This window comes from Monodelphis domestica, chromosome 3, assembly GCF_027887165.1.
Source record: "Monodelphis domestica isolate mMonDom1 chromosome 3, mMonDom1.pri, whole genome shotgun sequence".
Lineage (NCBI taxonomy): Eukaryota > Metazoa > Chordata > Mammalia > Didelphimorphia > Didelphidae > Monodelphis > Monodelphis domestica.
Window position 1 is genome coordinate 271063431 of NC_077229.1, and position 21755 is coordinate 271085185.

At 38.6% G+C, this 21755-nt stretch overlaps 1 protein-coding gene across 2 annotated transcripts in view; it reads left to right on the plus strand.

Moving 5' to 3' along the window:
* The first annotated feature begins 12161 nt into the window (after positions 1-12161).
* Positions 12162-21755, plus strand: part of ENOSF1 (enolase superfamily member 1) — a 52023-nt gene continuing 42429 nt past the window's right edge. Inside the window, exon 1 of one of the 2 annotated variants that reach the window (XM_007487640.3) lies at positions 12162-12371. In XM_007487640.3, the coding sequence (XP_007487702.1) occupies positions 12288-12371 (84 nt within the window). In that variant the 5' untranslated portion in view covers positions 12162-12287. The remainder of the gene's footprint in view (positions 12372-21755) is intronic. The other variant, XM_001363344.5, reaches the window with a different exon arrangement.

A 21755-nucleotide genomic window follows, 5' to 3' on the forward strand; every position in this document is an offset into this window, starting at 1 on the left:
AGGACTGCCACCAAAGGCTTTGCCATGAAAGGCATGTTGGTTATATGCTTGGCAGGTAGGGCAGGCTGAACACACTTTAGAGGCTATAGTATTTATACCAGGGGCTATCTTATGAATAGATTGGCAAATTTGGTGATAGAAACTTCTAGGGAGCAGGGGTTTTCCTTCAGATGACACCCAGACTCCATAGATCTGTTTTGCTTTGAGCTTTTGTTTCCATTTTTCCACTTCCTTTTCATTATAGGAAAGTGATAAATTTAAGTCGTCAGCGGTTGTTAATGTTAAAATTAATCCAGGTCCTTCTATGGCTGCTAGTTTTGCAGAGGCATCTGCTCAATCATTTCCCCTAGAGACAACGTCAGTGCCACCTGTATGGGCAGAGCAATGAACTACAGCTAGGGCTTCTGGTAACTGGAGAGCAGAAAGAACTTCATTAATAATTTCTGCATTAGCTATAGATTTTCCAACTGAGGTTAAAAATCCTCTCTGGAGTCATAGCATCCCAACCGAGTGACAAATGCCAAAAGCATATCTAGAATCAATATACATTTTTGCCCTTTTATCCTTAGTAATTATACAGGCATATTTCAGAGCTATGAGTTCTGCCCCTTGAGCGCTAATATTAGAGGGCAGTGAAGCTGACCACTCAGTGGCAAATTCTTTGACTACAGCAGCTCCAGTGTAGCATATGCCATCCCTCATAAAAGAATAACCATCAGTAAATAAGACCAGATATGGATTGTCTAAAGGAGTGTCCAAGAGATTATCTTGAGGCTTTTCTGCCATGGACACTAGTGTTTCACAACTGTGTAATGGTTCTCATGAAGTTGGTAAATCTGGAAGCAAGGTGGCAGGGTTAAGGATTGTACAGAGTTTCAAGGTAATGTTTTCGCTATTTAACAAAGTTATTTCATACCTTGTAATTTGCTGATCCGAGAATGCCTGGGTTCTATGCCTTAGCAACAATGCTTCTACCTCATGTGGGCACATAATTGTTAATGGGCATCCTAATACTAGATTGTAACAGTTAAAAGAGTGGTTGCCTTAAACTGTGACCACGAAAATATGGTTTCAAGATTTTGAATTGCCAAAACTGTAAAGATAATTTTTAGTGTCTTGATTTTATATTAAAAAAATAAAGTGGTTGCCATGGGAAAATTCCCAAAATATAAAATACCCAAGTCAGCTGGGTTTATGGAGATTTTAATTAATACAAATGAAGGAATTAAGAAAAAGGAGATAGAATAAGAGAAGTATAGTATAAAGGGCCTAGGCCAACATGGCCTAGGCCTGAGCCTTAAGAGAGAGATTAAGTCAGTCTTTAATCACTCACCACAAGATCCTTCCAAGCAAAACTCCAGTGTTCAGAGAGACCATCCAGTTTAGCTCAGGAAGCTGCACCCAGTTCAAAGCCCCAGCAGCATTCTCTGACTCCTGACCTCCAATTCAGCTCCAAAGCTGAATTAACTTTCAGAGGCCTTCTGACCTCCTTTTAAAGAGAATTTTCTCCTATGTCGCCTCCCCTAAGTTTTAACATCTACCAATCACAGTAGACGTTTTCCAAATGACTGACCGACCATTCTTAATTCACACCTTGTTATCACCTTCTCTGGGTAGACTAAAACCCCATACCTCTTGCTAAGCTTGCTTGACCTTTTAGTGATTAATTTGACCTTCATAGGTACTTAGCACCTTTTTGTATTAGATCTAAGAATAGACCCAGCTTAAGGGTTTTTGCTTTACTTTAAGTATGGGCTGGGTACCCTTCCATTGTTCAGTAAGGAGTTTTACAACTTTATCTTCCCATAAAGTATGCTTAAGTATTGGTGGAGTAATGTTAGAGTTCTCACATTCCTGATCAAGTACCTTCATTGTTTAAAATTGGTTTAGCTTAATCAAATCTTCTGAAGTAGAGTCTGAGAATTTTTACGATTCACAAGTCTGAGAAATTTTAAGATTCACAAGATCAACAGTTTTTGTCACTAGTAAGGCTGTAGCAGGTACTCCTCTAAGACATGGTGGTGCTCTTGATGCCACTGGGTCCAGTTGGGTAGAATAATAAGCAATTGGGTGCTGAGAAGGCCCCAAAATCTGAGTTAAAACACCTGAAGCTACCCCTCTTCACTCATGTACATACAAAGTAAATGGCTTGTTGTAATCTGGGATGCTTAGAGCAGGGGCAGCCTTTTTCAGATCTGATAGAGCTGACAGGTGTTCTGGCTCTAATTTGAGGGCTTCAGGGACTAAATCCCTTGTTAGTGCTATAAGGGGTTTCGTAATCCCCCTCACCCCCATAGCAAGCAATCCATTGTCTAAAAAATCCTGTTGCTTCTAAAATTGCTCTCAACTGTTTCTTAGTGGTAGGAGTGCTTAAATTTTGAATATTTTCAATTTGTTTTGGAGAAATAGAATGGGCACCCACCATCAGGATGGACTCGAAATATTCTACTTTAGGGAGACACCACTGAACCATATCCTTTGAGATTGTATGCCCTCTTTTGTGCAATTCCAAAAAAAGATGTTTACTACCTTTCTGACATGCTTCTGCATCTGTTGAAGCCAAGAGTAGATCATCTACGTATTTGATTAATTTGCTATTTTTAAATGTTATATTATCTGTGTCTTGGCTCAAAATTTGTGCAAATAAACTCGGGCTTTCCACATAACCCTGGGGCAGATGACTCCATGCAACTGTGAGCCCTTCCAGGTGAAAGCAAAGATATGCCTGGAGTTCTTATGTATGGGAATGGAAAAGAAGGCTGAGCACAAGTCCACTACTGTAAGTATGTAGCTGTGCTAGGAATAGAGGAAATAATAATATTTATGTTGGAAACTACGGAGTGTCTCTTTATAATGTAATTATTCACAGCCCTCAGATCCTGTATGAATCTATAGAGGTGCTTGCCATCGGGCCCTCTTTTGGGTTTTTTAATGGGCAAGATGGGCATGTTGTATTCTGATTTACAAGGGATTATTATTCCCTGGTCAATTAATGAGTTTATTACTAGGGTAATACCCTCAATTGCCTCTTTTGAGAGGGGATACTCAGGAATGGAAGGAGGTGGACTAGATTTAGTTTTAATCTGCACAGGAATAACTGATTTAAGTAGACCTACATCAGAAGAAGGTGTGGCCCAAAGAAACTCCGGTATATCCATAGGTATTACAAAGGTGGAATGCTCTTTCCCCTCCTGACTCTCTGAGAGAATTATAGAGAGGAAATTTAAAGATTCCTCCAGTATTTCCAATGATAAGGAACTCTCTGGGGAGCAAGTTATTGTGGCTCTGAGTTTACATAGAAGGTCCCTCCCCAGCAAGTTTAAAGGGGAGTCAGGCATTAAAAGGAAGAAATGTTGTACCTCTAGGGGTCCTACAGACACCATTCTAGGAGAAAGTTTTTTAACCCTTTGGGGTATTCCTAACACTCCCATTACATTCTCTGAGCCAAACAGAATAACAATGTAAATCAGGTGTACTTTTTAATACAGACCTGGAAGTTCCAGTGTCTAAAAGACAATCATAATAGGTGTTACCCACCTTTAAGGTAATATGGGGTTCATTAGTATGGGGGGGCAGTGGATAGGGACAACAGGTAGTAGGATCAGGGTACAGAAAATCAAAGGTTGTATCCTCTGATTTCTGTGCCCCAGCCACCACCACCCCAGACACCTTCATTGTATTTGGGAAGTTCCTTGGGCACCCCCCTGAGGGGTATTAGCACCCCGAGTATTTTTTGGATGAGCACCACTTAAGTTATATTGTTGTGGAGTCATTTGATTTGAGTTATCATTGTCCCAATATTTATTCCTATAGTTATCATTCCTAAAGTTGTGGTTTCCATTATCATTATTATAGTTACTTCTATAATTATCACTTCTGTAGTTATTAAACTGCAGATTCCTTCTGAGTGTCTACATTCTACCATTCTGTGGCCCTTCTCACAGAATTGGCAGTTAATGTATCGATAATTAGATTCCTGGAGAGGGGAAAGTGCCATTGGTTGAGTGTCATGCCTACTTTCCATGTTAGCCATCTTATCTTTTAAACATCTCAATTCTTTCTTTATTTCCTCTATGACATCATTATTTTCTTCCTCCTTTTCATATAGAGCTGTTTTCTGCAGTTCTTCAAGGTCCATCTCCAGCCATCTTGGGCAATGTGTTCTAAAATAATCCCTAATCACTTTGCAAGAGTTATTCACAAAGTGCCTTCTAACTTGTCTTATGCAGTTTTCTTCAGATAAGTCAAAATCCAGGTATCTACCCCCAAACTCAATTATTCTGTCCATGAATCTGGAGGGTGTTTCTTCCTCATTTTGCTTAATTCTTTCAAATTCTGTCCACTTATCTGTACTGTCTGCACATTCTCTCATTGCTGTTAAGATGGCCTCTCTACAAAGGTATAGTTGTAAATAATTCTCAGAGTTGTTATAGTCCCATTCAGGATCCTGAGATGGCCAGTGTGCTGCATTGTGCCCCAGGTTTTGTTGACATGAGAAATTATTTTATTTTTCTCATGTTCAGTTAAAAAAGCCTGTAGCAAGTTTTCAACATCCTTGTAAGACAGATTATACTGAAAAAATATGTCTGTCATCTTTTTTGTTACCAGGAAGGAATCTTGTTCATATGTGGGAATATTTTGTGTAAATTCATTTATTTCTTGGGGAGTAAATGGTATATTGTGCCTTAAAGTCACCACATCCCCATCCCATGCTATTTCAGGTACTTCTTTTAGAGGAAACAGGCCTCTAATTGAATTCGGTACTTGTGGGTCAGTTTGACTAAGATGAGTTTCTTTAGAAGGATGATATTTTCTTTGGGCTGAAATTGAGTTTTGTATAGGAGAAGGAACATGAGAAACTGGGATTTCAGGAGAAAGGTCTTAGGGATTAAGTTCAGCCAAGATTTGCAGACCATGAGAGAACCAGTCTGTTAGCTGAGCTATTGCGAAGGTGTTTTCCATCTCTATTTTGGGAAGAAAATCTCCTAATTCAGAGATTCAGAAACAGGTCTATCAGTTTCAGGCCTGTTTTTGGTGGGGTGGATGTTTGCCAATTGATCCTGTAACAAACATTTTAAATTGTCCAATTGGGCTTGCATGTTCTCCTGCATTTTAGCCTCAAATGTTTTTTATATTTTCCTGTGTTTTATATTGCATGTTTTTTATGTTTTCCTGTGTTTTATCTTCAGATTTTTGTACAATTTTCTTCATTTTAGCTTCAGATTCTTGCATAATTTCTTGTATTTTCACTTTGGAATTTTGTGTGTTTTTCTGAATTTCAGCTTCAAATAATTTTTTATGTTAGCATCTCTAAACACAGTACTGAGGAGTACAAAAATTATATTTCCTAATAATATAAAAAATTGGAGGTATGCTGAATTCCTCAATGTCCCTAATTCTTCAACCGCCATATAAATGTCGAAGAATGTAGTATTCAATTTTATATATATGCTTTGTAATTATTTTCCTAGCTTGCTTCACAAAACATGTAGGGAGCAGGACAAGGCCAAAACTCTCTAGGTCTCCCTCACTCCTAATTAAGAGTAATCTAGGCAGTTGTTCCCTGAGGGAAAGGGGATTTGTAGCTAAACAGCTTTCCCGTCCTACCATTTTTAATTAAAAAAAGAAAAAGAAAAAGAGCTGTATTCTATCTAATTTAAGGAGAGAGGGAAAAAAATCCAAATTTACTTACCTCTACAGCTGATCAAAATAAGCTATTAAAAGCTGAATTTAGGGATAGTCACAGTAGAGAAAAGGTTTAGGAAAGTTTAGAAGATTGAGGGTATTTCATCACAACTGACGTGGTCAGTCAAAACTGTAAAGGATAATTTTAGCATTGTGATTTAAAATCTAAATTAATTTGGTCACCAAGGAAATCCCATAAGAAAATACCAAGTCAGCTGGAAGTTTATGGTGATTTTAATTAATATAGAGGAAAGAAATTAAGAAAGAGAGAGAAAAAGAGTTAATTTAAACTGCTCTGTCTCAGGCTGAGCCAGGCAGGAGTTCAAGGCCTTGGCCAAGGGGGTCTCCCCTGAGAGCCAAGGGGAAGGAGTCAGTCTTATTACTCACCATGTGACCATCCCAAGGAAGCTGTCTGAGGGAGCTTCTCCAGGCTTGAGTTCCAGGATCAAACTGAACTCAGCCTGCTCACAGGAAGTCACCACCCAGTGCCACCTCTCCCAGGAAAGAGAGAGATTAGAGGAAATGAAGTGAAATATATATATGATTTTACATCACTTTCCTGCATCTTATCTGTACCAATGGTAGCTTAAGCTTGACTTAGGACAGCCCAGGGGTCTGTCAGCTGTTTCTCTATCAAAGGCCATCCTCCTAACTATTTAATCCTTAAGTATGATTATAGACATTCCTGATTTTGTTAGACAAAGTAGGGTGGAGTTAATGTAAAGTTCCCAAGACATCCCTGATTTTGGTAGACTTAAGTATCTTCATTGTTACAATCAGGAGATACCTAATCCAATCTTCACACTAGCCCTTACTGCTCTTCTGCCTTGGAGCCAATAGAGAGTATTGACTCCAAGATGGAAGGTAAGGGTTTTTAAAAAAAGCAAAAAAATTGACCTTGGGCGCAAAAATTTCACAAGCAAATGCAGAAAAGCACAAATATTAAACACACTTTACTGACCACAATGCAATAAAATTATATTCAATAAAAGGCCATTGAAGAAATTATTAAAAATTCATTAGAAGACTAAATAATAATCCTAAAGAATTGGTGTATTCAAAAAATATAGAAATGATCATGGAATTTTCAAACCTTAAAGTTCTATGTAAATGTTAATTATTATTATTAAAATTAAAGATAATGACATTTCTGTAATATTGGTCTTTGGAAAAATCAGTCTTTAAGATAGGAGTTCTTAACCCAGAATACAGGGGCCCACAAATACATTCCAAAGGATTTGTGAAGTTGGATGTGGAAAAATACATCTCTTATTTCAATATAATTGGGTTTTCTATGTAGCCTTATTTGTTTTGTTTTACATATTTAAAACATTATTAGAAGGGGCCCATGACACCCAAATGTTACAAGTCCTGTCCAAGGGGAAAATTTCTATCTAAATACTATTTATCAGTAAAAGAACAGAACAACTAATTGGGCATGTAACTAAAAACACAAAAACTAGAAAACCAGTAAATTATAAAAAGGAGGAGATTCGCAAAATTCAAAACAAAAAAATTTATTTAAAACTAAGAGGTAGGCTTTTTATTTTTCATAAAATTACAAATTTTTTTAAAAAATATAAAATAAAATATAAAAATATATTTTTATAAAATAGATAAGGTATTCTATCAAACATTCAAACAATTATGAAAACTGCAAAAAAATAGTAAAAAACAAAATTCTACTAAGTTCTTTCTATGACGCAAATATGATCTTGCCATCAAAACCAATGATAGACAAAACAAGAAAAACAAAACAAAAATGAAATCAAATATCCTTATAGATCAATGTGCTGAAATGAGCATTGATCCAGAAGTTTGAAGTCAAATATTAGTAAAGATACTATATAATTAAAAAGATAACATCAAGTTCAATTTATATCAGGAATGCAGGGTTGCTTCAAAAAGATGCAGAAAAAACTTTTGACAAATTATAACCCCAATTTCTGTTAAAATGAAAGAAAGTACTAAATGACCTTTTATATAGTGAAAAGTATCTGTAAAATTAAGGGCTATTATTATATGTAATGCAGATAAATTAAAGTCCAAATAGCTATAAGCATTCAATTTGAGTAATCAAGGTAAATAGTGGATAGAATGCTGGACCTAGAATTGGTAAGACCTATGTTCATATCCAGCCTCAGACACTAGCTTTGTGAACTTATCTTAGCAAGTCACATAACTTCTTTGCCTAGGGAGTAGCTAGGTGGCTCAGGGGATAGAGCACTATACCTGAAGTCAGGAAGACCTGAGTTCAAATTTTATCTCAGATAGTTACTAGCTAGGTGACCCTAGGCAAGTCATTTAACCTTGCCAAGAAAACCTCATGGACGATATTGGCACACTGATCCATGACGTCAAAGAGAGTTGGACACAACCAAACAACTGAACAACAAATTCAATTCTCTTCCTCTGTTTCAGGTGAGAGTAAAGTTCATCTGATGCCATCTCATACCATCCCTCTTCTTTGATGTTCCTATGCTCCTCTCATGCCCCCTACTTATGAAAAATATCAAGTTTCTGCCCCCTTCTTCCTTTCAGCACTTTTATTGCTTTTACACTCATTTTTCCTCTTAAAACCCTAAAAATAGAATCAGTCCATCCCCAGGTCCTCTGTTGTTTTTTTAACTATCCCTGTTTTGAAATATTAGCATTATATTATTATAAAGTCCTTTGTTCACATAAACTTAGCTTTCTAGGTTTCTCAGAACTGTTGTGCTTGCATTTCAAATTCCTAGTCAACTTCGGTACTTTTATCTAAAATGCTTGAAATCATTCCATTAAAGATCCAAATTTTTCCTCAGTGCAAGTTACTTTTGGTTGTAAGCATACATTTTTTTGTCTTTTAGAATATGGTATTACAAAATCTCCTCTCTTTTATGGGATGTTTCCAAATCTTATCTGATCCTGATCATTTGGTTTTTTTTGTTTGTTTTATTTTTTTGTACTTAAACTGTTTTGCTGCATAAGCTTGAAGTGTTTTTGTCTTTGACATTGGAGTTTGGGATTTTGGCTATGACATTCCTGAGACTTTTCCTTTTGGAGTTTATCAGTGGTTCCCTTCTTTATTTTGTCCTCTGGTTCTAACAGATATGGATAATTTGCATTTGCATTTGCTGTGGTTTTTAGGAAATCCAATAATTCCTAAATTATTTATCCTTGATATGTTTTCCAGATCAGTTGTTTTTTATACTAGATATCTTATTTTCTTCTATTTTTCAATCCTTTGATTTTGTTCTAGTATTTCTTGTCTCATAGAGTCTTGGATTTCTGTTTGGTATATTTCAGTTTTTAGGAAGTCCATCAGTGACTTTACCATTTTTTATTTCTGAACTGGGGCTTTATGCCAGTCACATCCCTCCCTGTGCTTTGTTTTGGGGAGGTATGGTTAGCTCTATTAGATCTGGTTCTGGATTTCCTGAATTCCTGGGCTGATCCATTTCCCAAGGATTGGCTTCCCACAATCTTTGAAATTCAGAGTGCTGGATCTTCAATTAACTTCTAATTCTATTGGCTTTTCACCCTAGTCCATAATGTTCCTAGACTCTAGGAAGTAATAGTAGTCTCTCGGTAACCGAGGATGACAATTCTCTTTGTGCATTTTCATCTATGGATAGATGAGTGTGCACAAAGACACTTGTGTGTGAAGGAGATTTAGGTGGGAAAGTCGATGCACAGAGACAGTCCCTCTCTCTCGGCGTTGGAAGCCTGGGTCCATTGGCATGAAAGTCGTTACACCTGGAGACTTCCTCAGCTGCATTGGATGGCCGTGTTGTCTTTTGTGCTCCAACACTCCCTAAGCACTCCACAGTGCTTTGCTGCGTCGCCCTCTCAGCTGTTGAACCTTCTTATTGGTTTCTTCCGTCTGTTCGGCTGAAGCAGTCTTCACATGCTGGGTGAGCAAAGCCCTGGTTCACCAGGGGTCGACTACCTGATGGTTACCCTCCCAAGGTTTAGCCGACCTATCGAAGCCATTGCCCGGGGTGTGGCCGCTGCCTCATGCTAGCAGCTACTGGGAGCCACAAGTGAGAGCTGGGTGTCAGGCTGGAGAGCTGCCCTAGAAAGGCACAACAAGCCCTCCATACCAGAGATATGGGGTGTATGGGGTGTTCAGGGAGGGGTAGTATCTCTGGTACTCTAGGAAGTATCTTAATACTATTGAACATCCCCTTCTCCTGGATGCTCTCTTCCCTGAGTTTTTGTTACACAGCTGTTTCTAATTCTCTTTACACCTGTTTCTTCTATCCCAAGATTCTCATCTCAACTCTCCTATATATTTTTAAACCCTTCCCTTCCATCCTAGGATCAATACAATGTATTGATTCCAAGGCAGAAGTGTGGTAAGGGCTAGGCAATGGGGGTTAAGTGACTTGTCCAGGGTCACACAACTGGGAAGTGTCTGAGGTCAGATTTGAACTTAGGATTCCTGTCTCTAGTACTGGCTCTCAATCCACTGAGCCACCTGGTTGCCTCTGTCTCCTGTATTTTTATACCTTCTCACTAATTTTAACTCCCAGGAATTTATACTTTATGGTGAGGACTTCCAAACCAATACCGGAACAGGGACAGGGACTGTATCTGTGATTTCATTGGTACAGGAAACTTCATGATGGAGAAACTCCCTCTTCCAATGCAGGTTGGCACTTTTGCAATTTGAGTTGCTTGCATCTATAAAACTAACCATAGTTTCTCTCCTGTTCTCTCTTCTACTTCAATAGCCCATAGGCCTCTTGAACACAACGAATCTAAAATGAAACTCCTATTTCCTCTCTAAACCCACCTTGAGAACCATTATCCTTTTAGTTACCTAAATTTGGGGGCTGAAGTCACTCATGACTTCATACATCCATATCCAACTTAAAGTAGTTAAAATACCAAAAAACTACATGGTATCCCATAAGACTTAGAAGCTTCTACTATAAATATGAGCTTTTAGAACATCACATTCCAAAAGGCAAAAGATATAGGCTTACAACCAAAAGTAACAACCTCAAGAGGGTGGTGGTGAATCTTTAATGTAATAGAGAGCTTTCAAGTTTCAACATCTATCCCCTTTTCTCCACTCACATGGCTACCATCCTAACTCAGGCTCTTTTTAACCCTCATTTGTTCTATTACAATAGCTTCCTATTTGACCTCTTGTCTCCAAACTCTTCTTTCTATTCTGTCCTTCATATAAGCTGCCAAAATCTTTTCCAAAGCAGGAGTCTTACTATGTCACTAACCTGCTCATGAATCTTCAGTGGCTTGTTGTTGCCTTTCGGATAAAATAAAATTCCTCAAAGCCCTCTATAGTCTGGCTTCAGTTAATTTTTCCATGTGTAGACATTTCTCTCCTTCATATATTCTTGTGCCATCTGAACTGGCCTAATTGCTGTTCTATACACCCCACATTTGAACGTGTTATCTGTACTTTATCACAAACTGCCCTCCACGCCTGGAGTCTACCCCTTCCATATTTCTACCTCTCCAAATCCTCAGCTACCTTGAAGGTTGAACTCAGATACTGTCTTTTATAGAAGCCGTTCCTGAGAGTCTAAACATTAGAAACACACACACACACACACACACACACACACACACACACACACACACACACACACACAAAATGCTGAAAGGGGAGAGGTGGGAGAGGAGGCAGTGGAAAGGTACCCAAAGCTGGGGCATGGCAGAGAAGCCCCAAAGTCATGCAGAAATGAACTGAACATTCTCTTTAAATGGAGGTTTGGAGTTTATGGCCCGACTCTAGTCAGAGAGCCAGAGGGTAATGTTGAGGTGAAGCCAATAAATACTAAGGCAGGTGAGACCTCACCAGCTCACAAGAATATTCTCTCAATAATAAGCTTTCTGGAACGTGAAGTCAGAGAAACTTCAAAGTAGTGAAGCCAGATGAGAAATGAGGATCCTAAGTCCAGCAGTGGGCTCTCCATCCTCAAATAATATTGTGTAAAGTTCTCTTAATGGATTGTACTTTCTCAGTACAATTTAAACTCCTTAAGAGCAAAGACTGGTTTTTGTTTTTGTCTTTGAATTCTCGATGCCTAGCTAAGTGCCTTACACTTACTTAAATAAGTGTTAGCAAGTGAACGAAAATAATTTGAAAAGCTACTGCAAAACGAGCTAGGAATGACTGAAATAAATCAATGTATTAATTCTTCAGGGGTATGATATGCATTTTAATAGAAGACAAAACTCAATGAGCCAAGGGAACACCGATCTTTGAAACTTCACGCATCGCTAGGGACCAGGAATGGAGAGGAGAACTGAAGCTTTCTCACTACTAGGAAGTAGGAGGTAAACATTCCCAGCCCTGTGGGTAATAGAACTACATTTCCCAGGGGTTTGTGAGCGGACAGCTCCCATCATGCTTCTGGATATTTCATAATAACCTCTTCAAAACTATACACATTACTAAAGGAGAGGGGGGAAGAGGGCGGGGCCAGCAGCGTAGGCGGTGCGACGTTGGACAAGGCTCCAGCCAATCAACGCGGGTAAGCCCTTCTTCCCTGGGCTCTTAAGCTCAAGTGCTGAAGTTTCCTCTCCACTCCCTCTTGGGGAGTTGAAAAACTTCTCTAGCGCTCAAGAGGAAGAAGAGAAGAAAGATGGTTGGGGGCCGTATCACCAGGCTGTCGGTCCACGATGTGCGTTTTCCAACCTCTTTTGAAGGCCACGGGTCCGATGCCATGGTAAGAGCTGAGGCTGCCGACTGAGCTCCAAAGCCGTGCGCCCATGTCTCCTGGCCCTGGCCCCGTGCCCTCTTTAGTACGACGCGGAAACTTTGACCCGCGTTGTTGCAACCTGGATAGAGCCACTGAAGCGGAATGTATGGTTAGGACACCGCGCGAGAAAGTCTAGGGCGCAGCGCTGCCCGGATAGTCAAACCTCGGCTGCATTCCCTGAGCATTTTCCCACCTTTATGATGCTTACGATGTAGTGTCTTTGCTGCAGTTGCCTAACTTTCGGGAACTTTGGGACTTTGCTTTTTCAGAAAATCTAATTTGAATCCCTGCCTGAGTCCCAAATCTCTGCTACACCTTCCCCACCAGGTGGCCGGCGTTTTCGCAAACCTCTCCTTACATATCCGCTGACTCAATATGCGAGTTGTTTTCACTGGAGACAACTGTCAGGAAATTCTTCCTATCGAGCCAAAATATGTGTCCCAGCAACTTCCCTTAATTGGTCTTTCTTTGAAAAATGAATTATTATGGCATTTTACGTATCTCTAATTTTAGTGATATGGGGAACTCCCAATGAGGAAACTTCCTCTACCAATGCAAATCAGCTGCAATTTAGTTTATTCTAAGGGGTTACCTAAGTCTTACACAGCTGTTACAAAGTGTCAGAGGAGGGACTCGAACTCAGGGCTTCCTTACTCCCAGGCCAACTCTTTGTCAGCGTGACCAGTGTCTCAGTTTAAAATGTGAGTAAAATATAAAAAGAAGGGGTAAGAATCCTTACTCGAAAATTTTTTACGTAGAAAAAAATGTGAAGGACTGACTGCCTCTAAGAACATTTTAAAGTTGGAAGGGATTTGAAAGTTCATTTAGTTCTCATTTTAGAGATGAGGAAACTGAATCCCCGTTCACAAGGCCCACAGCTTGATCAAGATCTCACACGTAGTCTTTGATATTCAAATATATATATGGGTTTGGGGTTTTTGCTTGTGTTTTTTGGTTGTTTTTTACTTGTTTTGGGGCAATTAAGAATTTCGACCTTTCCCTCCCTTATTGGTTCTGATAGTTCTTGAGGATTAAAGATAATATAGAATCAGACTATCTAACTAGTAGGATCCCTTCCAACTCTGACATTTTTTCAGGATAAGGTCTAATCCAAATCTCTCTATCTGAAGAAAAAAAAGAGCCAGGGAAATTTATGGGACTTGCCCTAGGTCACAGGAAATTATAAAATAAAGAGGCAAAGATGGTTTTTGTTTGTTTTTACTTTGTTGTTGTTGTTGTTCCTTTTTAAGGATGATGTAGACCCAAGGATATTTATAGGTTGTGGAGAATGAGTGTGTAGATTGGGAGAGACTGAGAAGAGATATGACTTTTGGGGTATAGTCCTAGATGAGCAAGATCCCCTCGAAGATGGGAGAGAATGACTTCAAGTGTACCAGACATATTAAGTAAGCATTGGAAAGGAAATGAACACCCATTCTCAAAGCAAAGGAGGTTAAGATGAGTTACTGTTTTTAGTAAATTGAAGAGGATCTAGAAGCAGGACTTGGGTTTTCTTACTTCCTTGCCGTTTTTTAAAAATTTGGCTTTAAAACTCTTAGGTTTTCACATTTTATTTCTGTAGAATGCCAAAATATAATTTATCTCCTGTAATTTTTACAAATTAAGTTCTTAACCAAAGTGCTTACATTTTAAATTTAAAGAGTAATTAATGGACTTCAAATGATACAATGTAAACAGCATTAGACCCAAGGTCAGAAGGTCTGGATTCTAATACCAGATTTTCAACAAACTTATTCTGTAACGTTGGGCAGGACCTCAGTTTCTTTATTGGTGAAATGAGGGAGTTGATCAAGAAGGCCTTTTGAACCAACATTCATTAATCCCATGCTTGACGGAAGTTTGGTTAGCCACTTTGCCCACATACCTCTAACTCACCAAATATTATGTTCATATAACATATTCAGATATTTTCCAATCATAGGTGCTCTTTTAATTCTAGTTTTTGTTAAAACAGAATTTTGTACATATGAATAGCTTTTCCCCTTTAAAAAATCTCTAGTGTATATGCCTCGTCTTAGACATTGCTGGATAAAAAAATATATACAGTTTAATGGCTTTTAGTGTATAGTCTTAGTTTGCCTTCCAATGTGGCTAGACCCTATTCCCCTCACTACTGTGTGAAGTGGAAATTGAGGGGACCTTGAAAGTTTCCAAGTATACCCTCTTTAACCACTATTAAAAAAATATGAATGGGGAAACCCATCTCTTCAAATATAGTGCTTGAGAGAGAGAGAGATGGGTGTCAACGTGGAAATCTATAAGTCCCCAGTTTATTTAGTTGGGAGGTAGAAACCCCAGGTTTTGACCTTGTCACAGGAGAGTTTTCCCCTGAGGGAAGGTCCCTCTTCTCCAGACAATGGACATCCACTTCAACTTTGGCATCAGTCTTGCAAGCTAAAGGTCACGAGTTCGATCCTCAGAAGGAGGGTGTGATATACTGGGAAAGGCTTCTGGAGACAAAAGAGCTACTTGACTTCAGATTGGGTCTACCACCCCACCTGATATGTGGCTAGACCTCCTGGAAGAAGCTTCAGATACAAAAGGAGAGAATCTAAGAAAAAGCAGTACTCAAGATTGGCACTTAAGATTTGATCCTGGGTACCTCAGGGTCTAAGAACAGTCCAGCCTGGAACTCCTGCCTCAGGCAAAGTCCCAAACAAACTCAAAAGACTCAACCCAAATTTGTCCTGCTTGATGGAGGGGACAGGGTAACCTTGTAAAAGAAATGGATGGGATGGGGTGGGGTGGGGGCACCAGCTTTTAGGTATTAATAACTCTTAATAACTTGAGAACAACACTAATTTCTCACTCCACACACAACCGTCAAGTTCCTTAGCGTCTTCTCACAGAACCTCTAATAATTGTGACTTTACTTTTTTGTCATCTTTGCCAATCTGATGGGTGTGAGGTACAACCTCAGAGTTGTTTTCATTTGCATTTATTTCTCTTATTATTGGATTTTTGAAACTTTTTTTTCATATAGTTGTTGATAGCTTGCCTCTCTACTTTCTGAACAATCTATTAAAATCCTATGGTCTTGTTGAATGGCTCAATACATATTGGATAAGATGCCATTATCCATTTATATTTGAGTCATACATCAATTTGGAGTTTATTGTGGAATATTAATTATTATATTATTATTTCACTATGTATATATCATTCACAATATATCATTATATATATAATATATAAATATTATAGTGTGAAATATTAATTAAACCTAATTTCTGCCTTATGGCTTTCCAGTTTTTTCTTCAATTTTTGCTAAAGTCTTTACCCTAGCAGTTGGCATCTTTGGGCTTATTAAAACATTATGACATTATTTCTGATTGTTTCTCAATTGATTTTGTGAACTACTTGAGAAAACTCTAGTGCCTAACATAGTTCTTGCCCATTGTAGATGCTTATTTAAGACTTCTTGATTAAACAATTGATAGATCCTCCTCACTTCTCATACATAATTCTCGCTATTATTTCATCATTATTATTATTGGAAGGAACTTCAGAGGTTATCTAATCCAACCTCTTAATTTTATTGGTGAGAAAACAGACTTAAGAATAAATTATTTACTTGCCCAAGATCTAAAAAAGTAGTGATCAACAAACATCTTAAATGGCTATTTTAGCCAAGGACTATCAGAAGAGACAGTGTATATACATAAATAATGTATATATACAAAATATACACAAATGTATAGATTAGATACAAAATGAAGGGCTAGAGGAGGCTCCTCAGAGCCTTGGGGACAGCTAGGTAATGGGGACAGAGGTTAAGAATCAGGAAAGGCAGGGGCAGTTAGGTGACTCTGGATAAAGAGCCAGGCCTGGAGATGAGAGATCTTAGGTTCAAATGTGGCCTCAGACTCTTCTTAGCTGTGTGATCCTGGGCAAGTCACTTAACCCCAGTTACCTAGCCCTTGCTGCTCTTCTGCCTTAAAAATGATAGTTAGTATTGATTCTAAGGCAGAAGTTAAGTTGTTGGGGGGGGGGGGGGTTAAATAGGGAAAGCGTTATAATAAAAACAAACAAAATCAGGCCTGAATCTTTTTTTTTTTTAACCCTCACCTTCCATCTTAGAATCAATGCTCTGTATTGGTTCCAAGGCATAAGAGTAGTAAGGGCAAGGCAATGGGAGTTAAGTCTCTGGGCCTGGCTCTCAATCCACTGTGCTACCCAGCTGCCCTCAGACCTGAATCTTAAAAGAGATTCTAAGACAGTGATGGCAAACCTTTTAGGGACAGAGTACCAGCCTCCTTCCCCCCAGACCTGGTGCCACACCATATCTTCCTCAGAGACCCAGTGCTGAGTTCACTCCCTATCCCCTCCTTACCCCAGATAGGAAAGAGAGGAAGCCCTCCCATTAGTTGCTGGATAGAGGGGTGGGGGAAGTGAGGAATGTCCTCAGGCACATGGAGAGGGAAAGGGGAACAGCTCCACCCCAGTGCCTCTGGCTTTCTAGTAACACTTCTGGCAGGCCACAGCAGGTGTGCCCACAGAGAGGGCTCTGCGTGTCCTTTTTGGCACAAGTGCCATAGGTTCTCTATCACCATTCTAAGAGGTGAAAGGGAGGAAGGAGTTCAAGCATGACATGACAACAATCAATGCATAGGCACAAAAATAGGAGCCAGACTGCTATGTGTGAGTAATAGTAAGAAGGCCAGTTGGACCAGATTGTAGAGTCTACAAAGGACAATAATGTGTAAGAATGGAGCCAACTTGTGAAGGCATCATAAAATCTTAGGTCTTTAACTGGAAGAGACCCTAAAGACTATTTGTCCAGCCAAAGCTTCAATTAGATGGCTTAGCCACTGTTACCCAGCCAGTATAGAAAGTGGAATATGACCCCTGATCTTTCTGACTCTAGGTTTAGCACTAATATATCCTGATACCTTAGGGCTTTATATGCCATACAGAAGAGTGCATATTTGATCCTCAGGAGCCACTGGAGTTTATTGAGCAGGAGAATAGCATAGATTTGCATCGAGCAGGATTTGAATTCAGGTACTCTTGATAGCTCCATCCACTAAAAAAACAAAAACAAAAACAAAAAAATAGTCCCTATCAGCATATTTATTTTTCTAAGGCAATCTGAGTACCTGATGAGTTGAAATCAAAAGCATTCAATGAAATAGCATAGTGAACTAAGTAGCACTCAGCCAAGATCATACAAGTGTTAGTGCTGGGATTCTAAGCTGAATCTCCCAACTCCATGTCTAGCTTTTTTCCCTATCCTGCCTTGATGGTTTCTTATGACCCATGAGAGTTTGGAATAATATAATTTGAATAGTATTAGTTTTCGTGTGTAAGTTGTTCAGGCTTTGAGGGACTGGACAGGTGGTACAATGAATAGAGTTTTGAATTTGGAGTCAGGAAGCATGCTCTCCCACAAATATACACACCATGACCGTGCCTAGGGAACATATAAAGAATGTATATGGCCAGAGCACATTCATGGAAGGGCAACTCCTGACTCCATGGCTGTGCAGCCACTGCTGTCATCTGGTGACTTTTTTTTTAACCCTTACCATCTGTTTTAGAGTTAATACTAGGCATCATTTACAAGGCAGAAAAGTGGTAAGAGTTAAGCAATTGGGGTTGTCATTAGTCTAAAGTTTGATGTTTTCACTCAGTTCATAATTGGCCTGCTTCCCACCACACAGTTTTTTGTCAGGCACATGGTCACTGATAAATATTTCAATGCCAGGCAGAGCAGTATCAGATTGGGGAAAACCTTTAGCTCTCTTTCCATAAGGAATGTCCCAAGGTCTTAGCAGTGTATAGCTTTTTTTCTAGGAGACTATTCCTTCCAGAGACCCTGAGCTGTTTAGAAGATGTAATAGCCAGCTAGCTAAGCAGAACCTACAAGCATATGGTTTGTCCTTTGAACATACTTCCTCTTGCTCATCAAGAGAAATATTTCTATCCCAAGCCTCATTTAGGATTTAAAATGAGAAATTCCTCTTTAATTTTCATCATTTCCTCATTGCCAACCTTCACTCTGTTGAAATCATCTTAGAGTTTTTTGTTTTTTTTCATCAAAACACCATTGTTTGGGTCTTAGTCTTCATGTTTTTCTTAATCTCCCAAGATCTTTGGTCTCCTTTGGGAAAGAAAGGGAGAGAAAAACAGCCAGTAAGGTTTCTCCCTCTGCCTCTCAGACTTTGAGTTATTTTTCATGTACTTATTATCAGTTCACATTCCTCTCCACTTTACCAATACTCAACATGTACCACCTCCCTTTCCCAATATGCTCTTGGGCTCTAGGTTGCCTTTTTATTATTTTTTTCCTCTCATCAGTGCTGTCTAAATGTTCATTTAATCTGATTTCAAAGCCCTATTCCAGTGCCTCATCTTAGTGCAGAGGGAACCACAGGTTCTCCAAAACCATTCAAGTCATGAACAAGTCCTACCAGGTTCTGCCATATTGCAAATGCTTTAGGAGCTCTGATGATGGGCTACATTCCAAAGACCAGACAATTTAAATAGACTAAGGTCATTTTTTTTTAATCAGGTATACTCAGAAAAAGGGAGTTGCCATTGTATTAGTGGAGGAAGTAACCACACTGGTAAAATCATGGATCTGTTTATTTTGTTTGTTTGTTTGTTTTTAATTAAATCATAGTGCAGAGAAGAGTTGTATGGATTTCCTGTTCTTTCAACTTTGAGATTCATTGTGTCCCTTAATAGCAATGTACTTTAGAGTTCTGGAATAAGATCCTGGGAGATTTAGACTTATTGCTGAGAGATACCAAGTTCACATCTTTATAGTGCTTTACAGTTCAATAATTTTGGGGGTGTAGACCTAGTTGGGTGTTTTTTTTCCCCATGCATCATCTCCAAAATACAGGTAATACAAGTTTTTATTCTCTTTTTACAAGTAAAGAACCAGAGATTCAGAGGTTGAGTGACTTAGCAAGGGTCATAAAGGTGTTAGACCTGGGATTCTAAGCCAAATCTCCTAATTCCATGCCTAGCTTTTTCTCCACTCTGCCTTGAAAGTTTTTATGAACCATTAGAGTTTGGAATGATATAATTTGAAGCATAGTATTTGTCTCTGTGTGTAAATTGTTCAGGATTTGAGGACTGGGCTGGTGGTACAGTGTATAGCATATTGAATTTGGAATCAGGAAGACACAAGTTTTTCAGATTCAGAGAGAATTGGAAAGAGAAGATCCTGAATACATTAATGCCATTACCCTCACCAAGATTTCCCAGGAGACCACATAGAGGAAGTTGAAACAGGCAGGCCACCTGTATTTTTTCATTGTGTGGCTCTATATTCCTCACTTCAGAAAGCCCAATTTAATAAATGCCTTGCTCATACTTATGGCCATTGGAATATCAAAGATGGCAGTGGACTTTCTTAGAACTCTAGGCAATGGGACACCCTATTCATTTCTTGCAGTATACTGCAAAGCCAATGGAAGGAAAAAAGGATGAGAGTCTATGCAGGGCAACGCCAAGTTCCTTTCTAAGTACACAGTATGGAATGTATTTTCTCCCAAAATACAATATTCTTAATGGTGATTAGGTTCCTAGGCTAACTTATTGAATTCATAAGATAGTCAAATTCTTGCCCTTTGTTTTTTCTCCAGCTCTTCCTTCCCCATCTTTTCTGTAGATGTTCCAAAAGACTTAGTTCTTTTGCTTAGTTCTTGGCCCTTTGCTTATATCTTGCTTATATCTCCTCTGGAGAGCCTTTAATTTATTATATTATTTTATTGACCTATCTCTCTGTGCTTACGATCCTTATACCTATATTTCCAGTACAAGTGCCTCTGGTGCATTTCTTACATTTATATCAAGCACACTATTTCCAAAACAAAACTCTTAGAATTAATACCCTTCCGTCCCCCCTCCCCCAAATGCTCCTTTCTAGCTTTCTTATATCAGTTGCATCATGATTCTAGTCATAGTTAAAAGTTTGGCTTTATCTTTGGCTTAGACTATCCTTCACATTTTATATCTAATCAAACACTAAGATTTAGCTATACTATCATAAAAATTACCTTTTTCAATTATTTCCTTTTGAAATAATCATGTTGATTCTGTGTTTCTTTTAACTGATCCTACTTTTATAGTTAATTGATTTTGTCCTGTAGCTGCCTAAGTCCTGATTCTTTATCTCTGACTTAGAAAATATCTTATAAATACAGTTGGCCTGTCATGAGGTAAGTTTAGAAATCCTGTTTTCCTGCTTATTGCTATCCTATTTTTGCCTCAAGAAAATTTGTTGACCTTGAGGGTTGCAGATGGACACCAGGGAGTCTGGTCTAGTATCTTTATAACATCAAGCTTTCCTTCAAGGATGTCTGCTTGTAGATGGATTCAAACAATGAACATTTCTTAGTCACAGGAGGAAAGAAGTGGGTTGTTGTTAGCCCCTTGTTCCCAGTTTCCAAACAGTCATATTGTCCTCCATGCCTCAGCTCTATAACCAATTATATTGATTTAACCATTCATGATATTGAGCTCTTTTAACCAATTATAACTTGTTCCCACTTACAAAGTCTCACTCTTTGTTTTGTATTCCCTAAAACTATAAAAGAGTACTATCCCCCTTATTTGGGGTCTTAGCTTTGCTGAGGAAGCTAAAATCTTATTTATTTGCAAATTCAGGCATTACTAATAAATTTATTATTGTCAGAACTTTGTGCCTCTACCTTAGTTTTAACTGTTATAATTTCCATTCCTATTATCACGTTAGTCTAAATCAGAGGTGCCAGTCATTCGGCCTTTAGGACTCCTGAGTTCTACCAAAATGATTAAAATGTAATTGAGAAATATTTTTTATTTGAAATGGTCTATTTAATTAATTTAGAATATTTTTCCATGGTTACATGATTCATGTTCTTTCCCACCCCCCTCCTGTAGCGAACAAGCAACTCCACTGGGTTTTACATGTAATTGAGAAATATTTAACACATAAAAGTACAATAGAACATAGATGATATTAATGTATGGTTCTCTATGTCAATATGACGATCCCACAGATTCATATGTATAGTGGTTAGTGGGCCTCATATCTATTTGAGTTTGTCTTCTCTGGTCTAGATTACATCTTACCTTTATTACTACAATTAAATTTTTATTTCTTCCAGTTTTTCATATTGACACCACTTTTGTGTCTCTTCTCTGCTTAAAAAGTTTTAGTGGCTCCTTATTTCCTATCATATCAAATCTAATTTCTTATCCCTGGCTTTCCCATCTTATCTATCCAAACATTTCCATTCCATATGCAATTTTTTATCAGTTAGTTGCCTTTTTGTCCTAAAAGCAGTGTTCCTCCTCTTGTGCTCTTCTTGCCTCTAGGTTGGACTGTCTCCT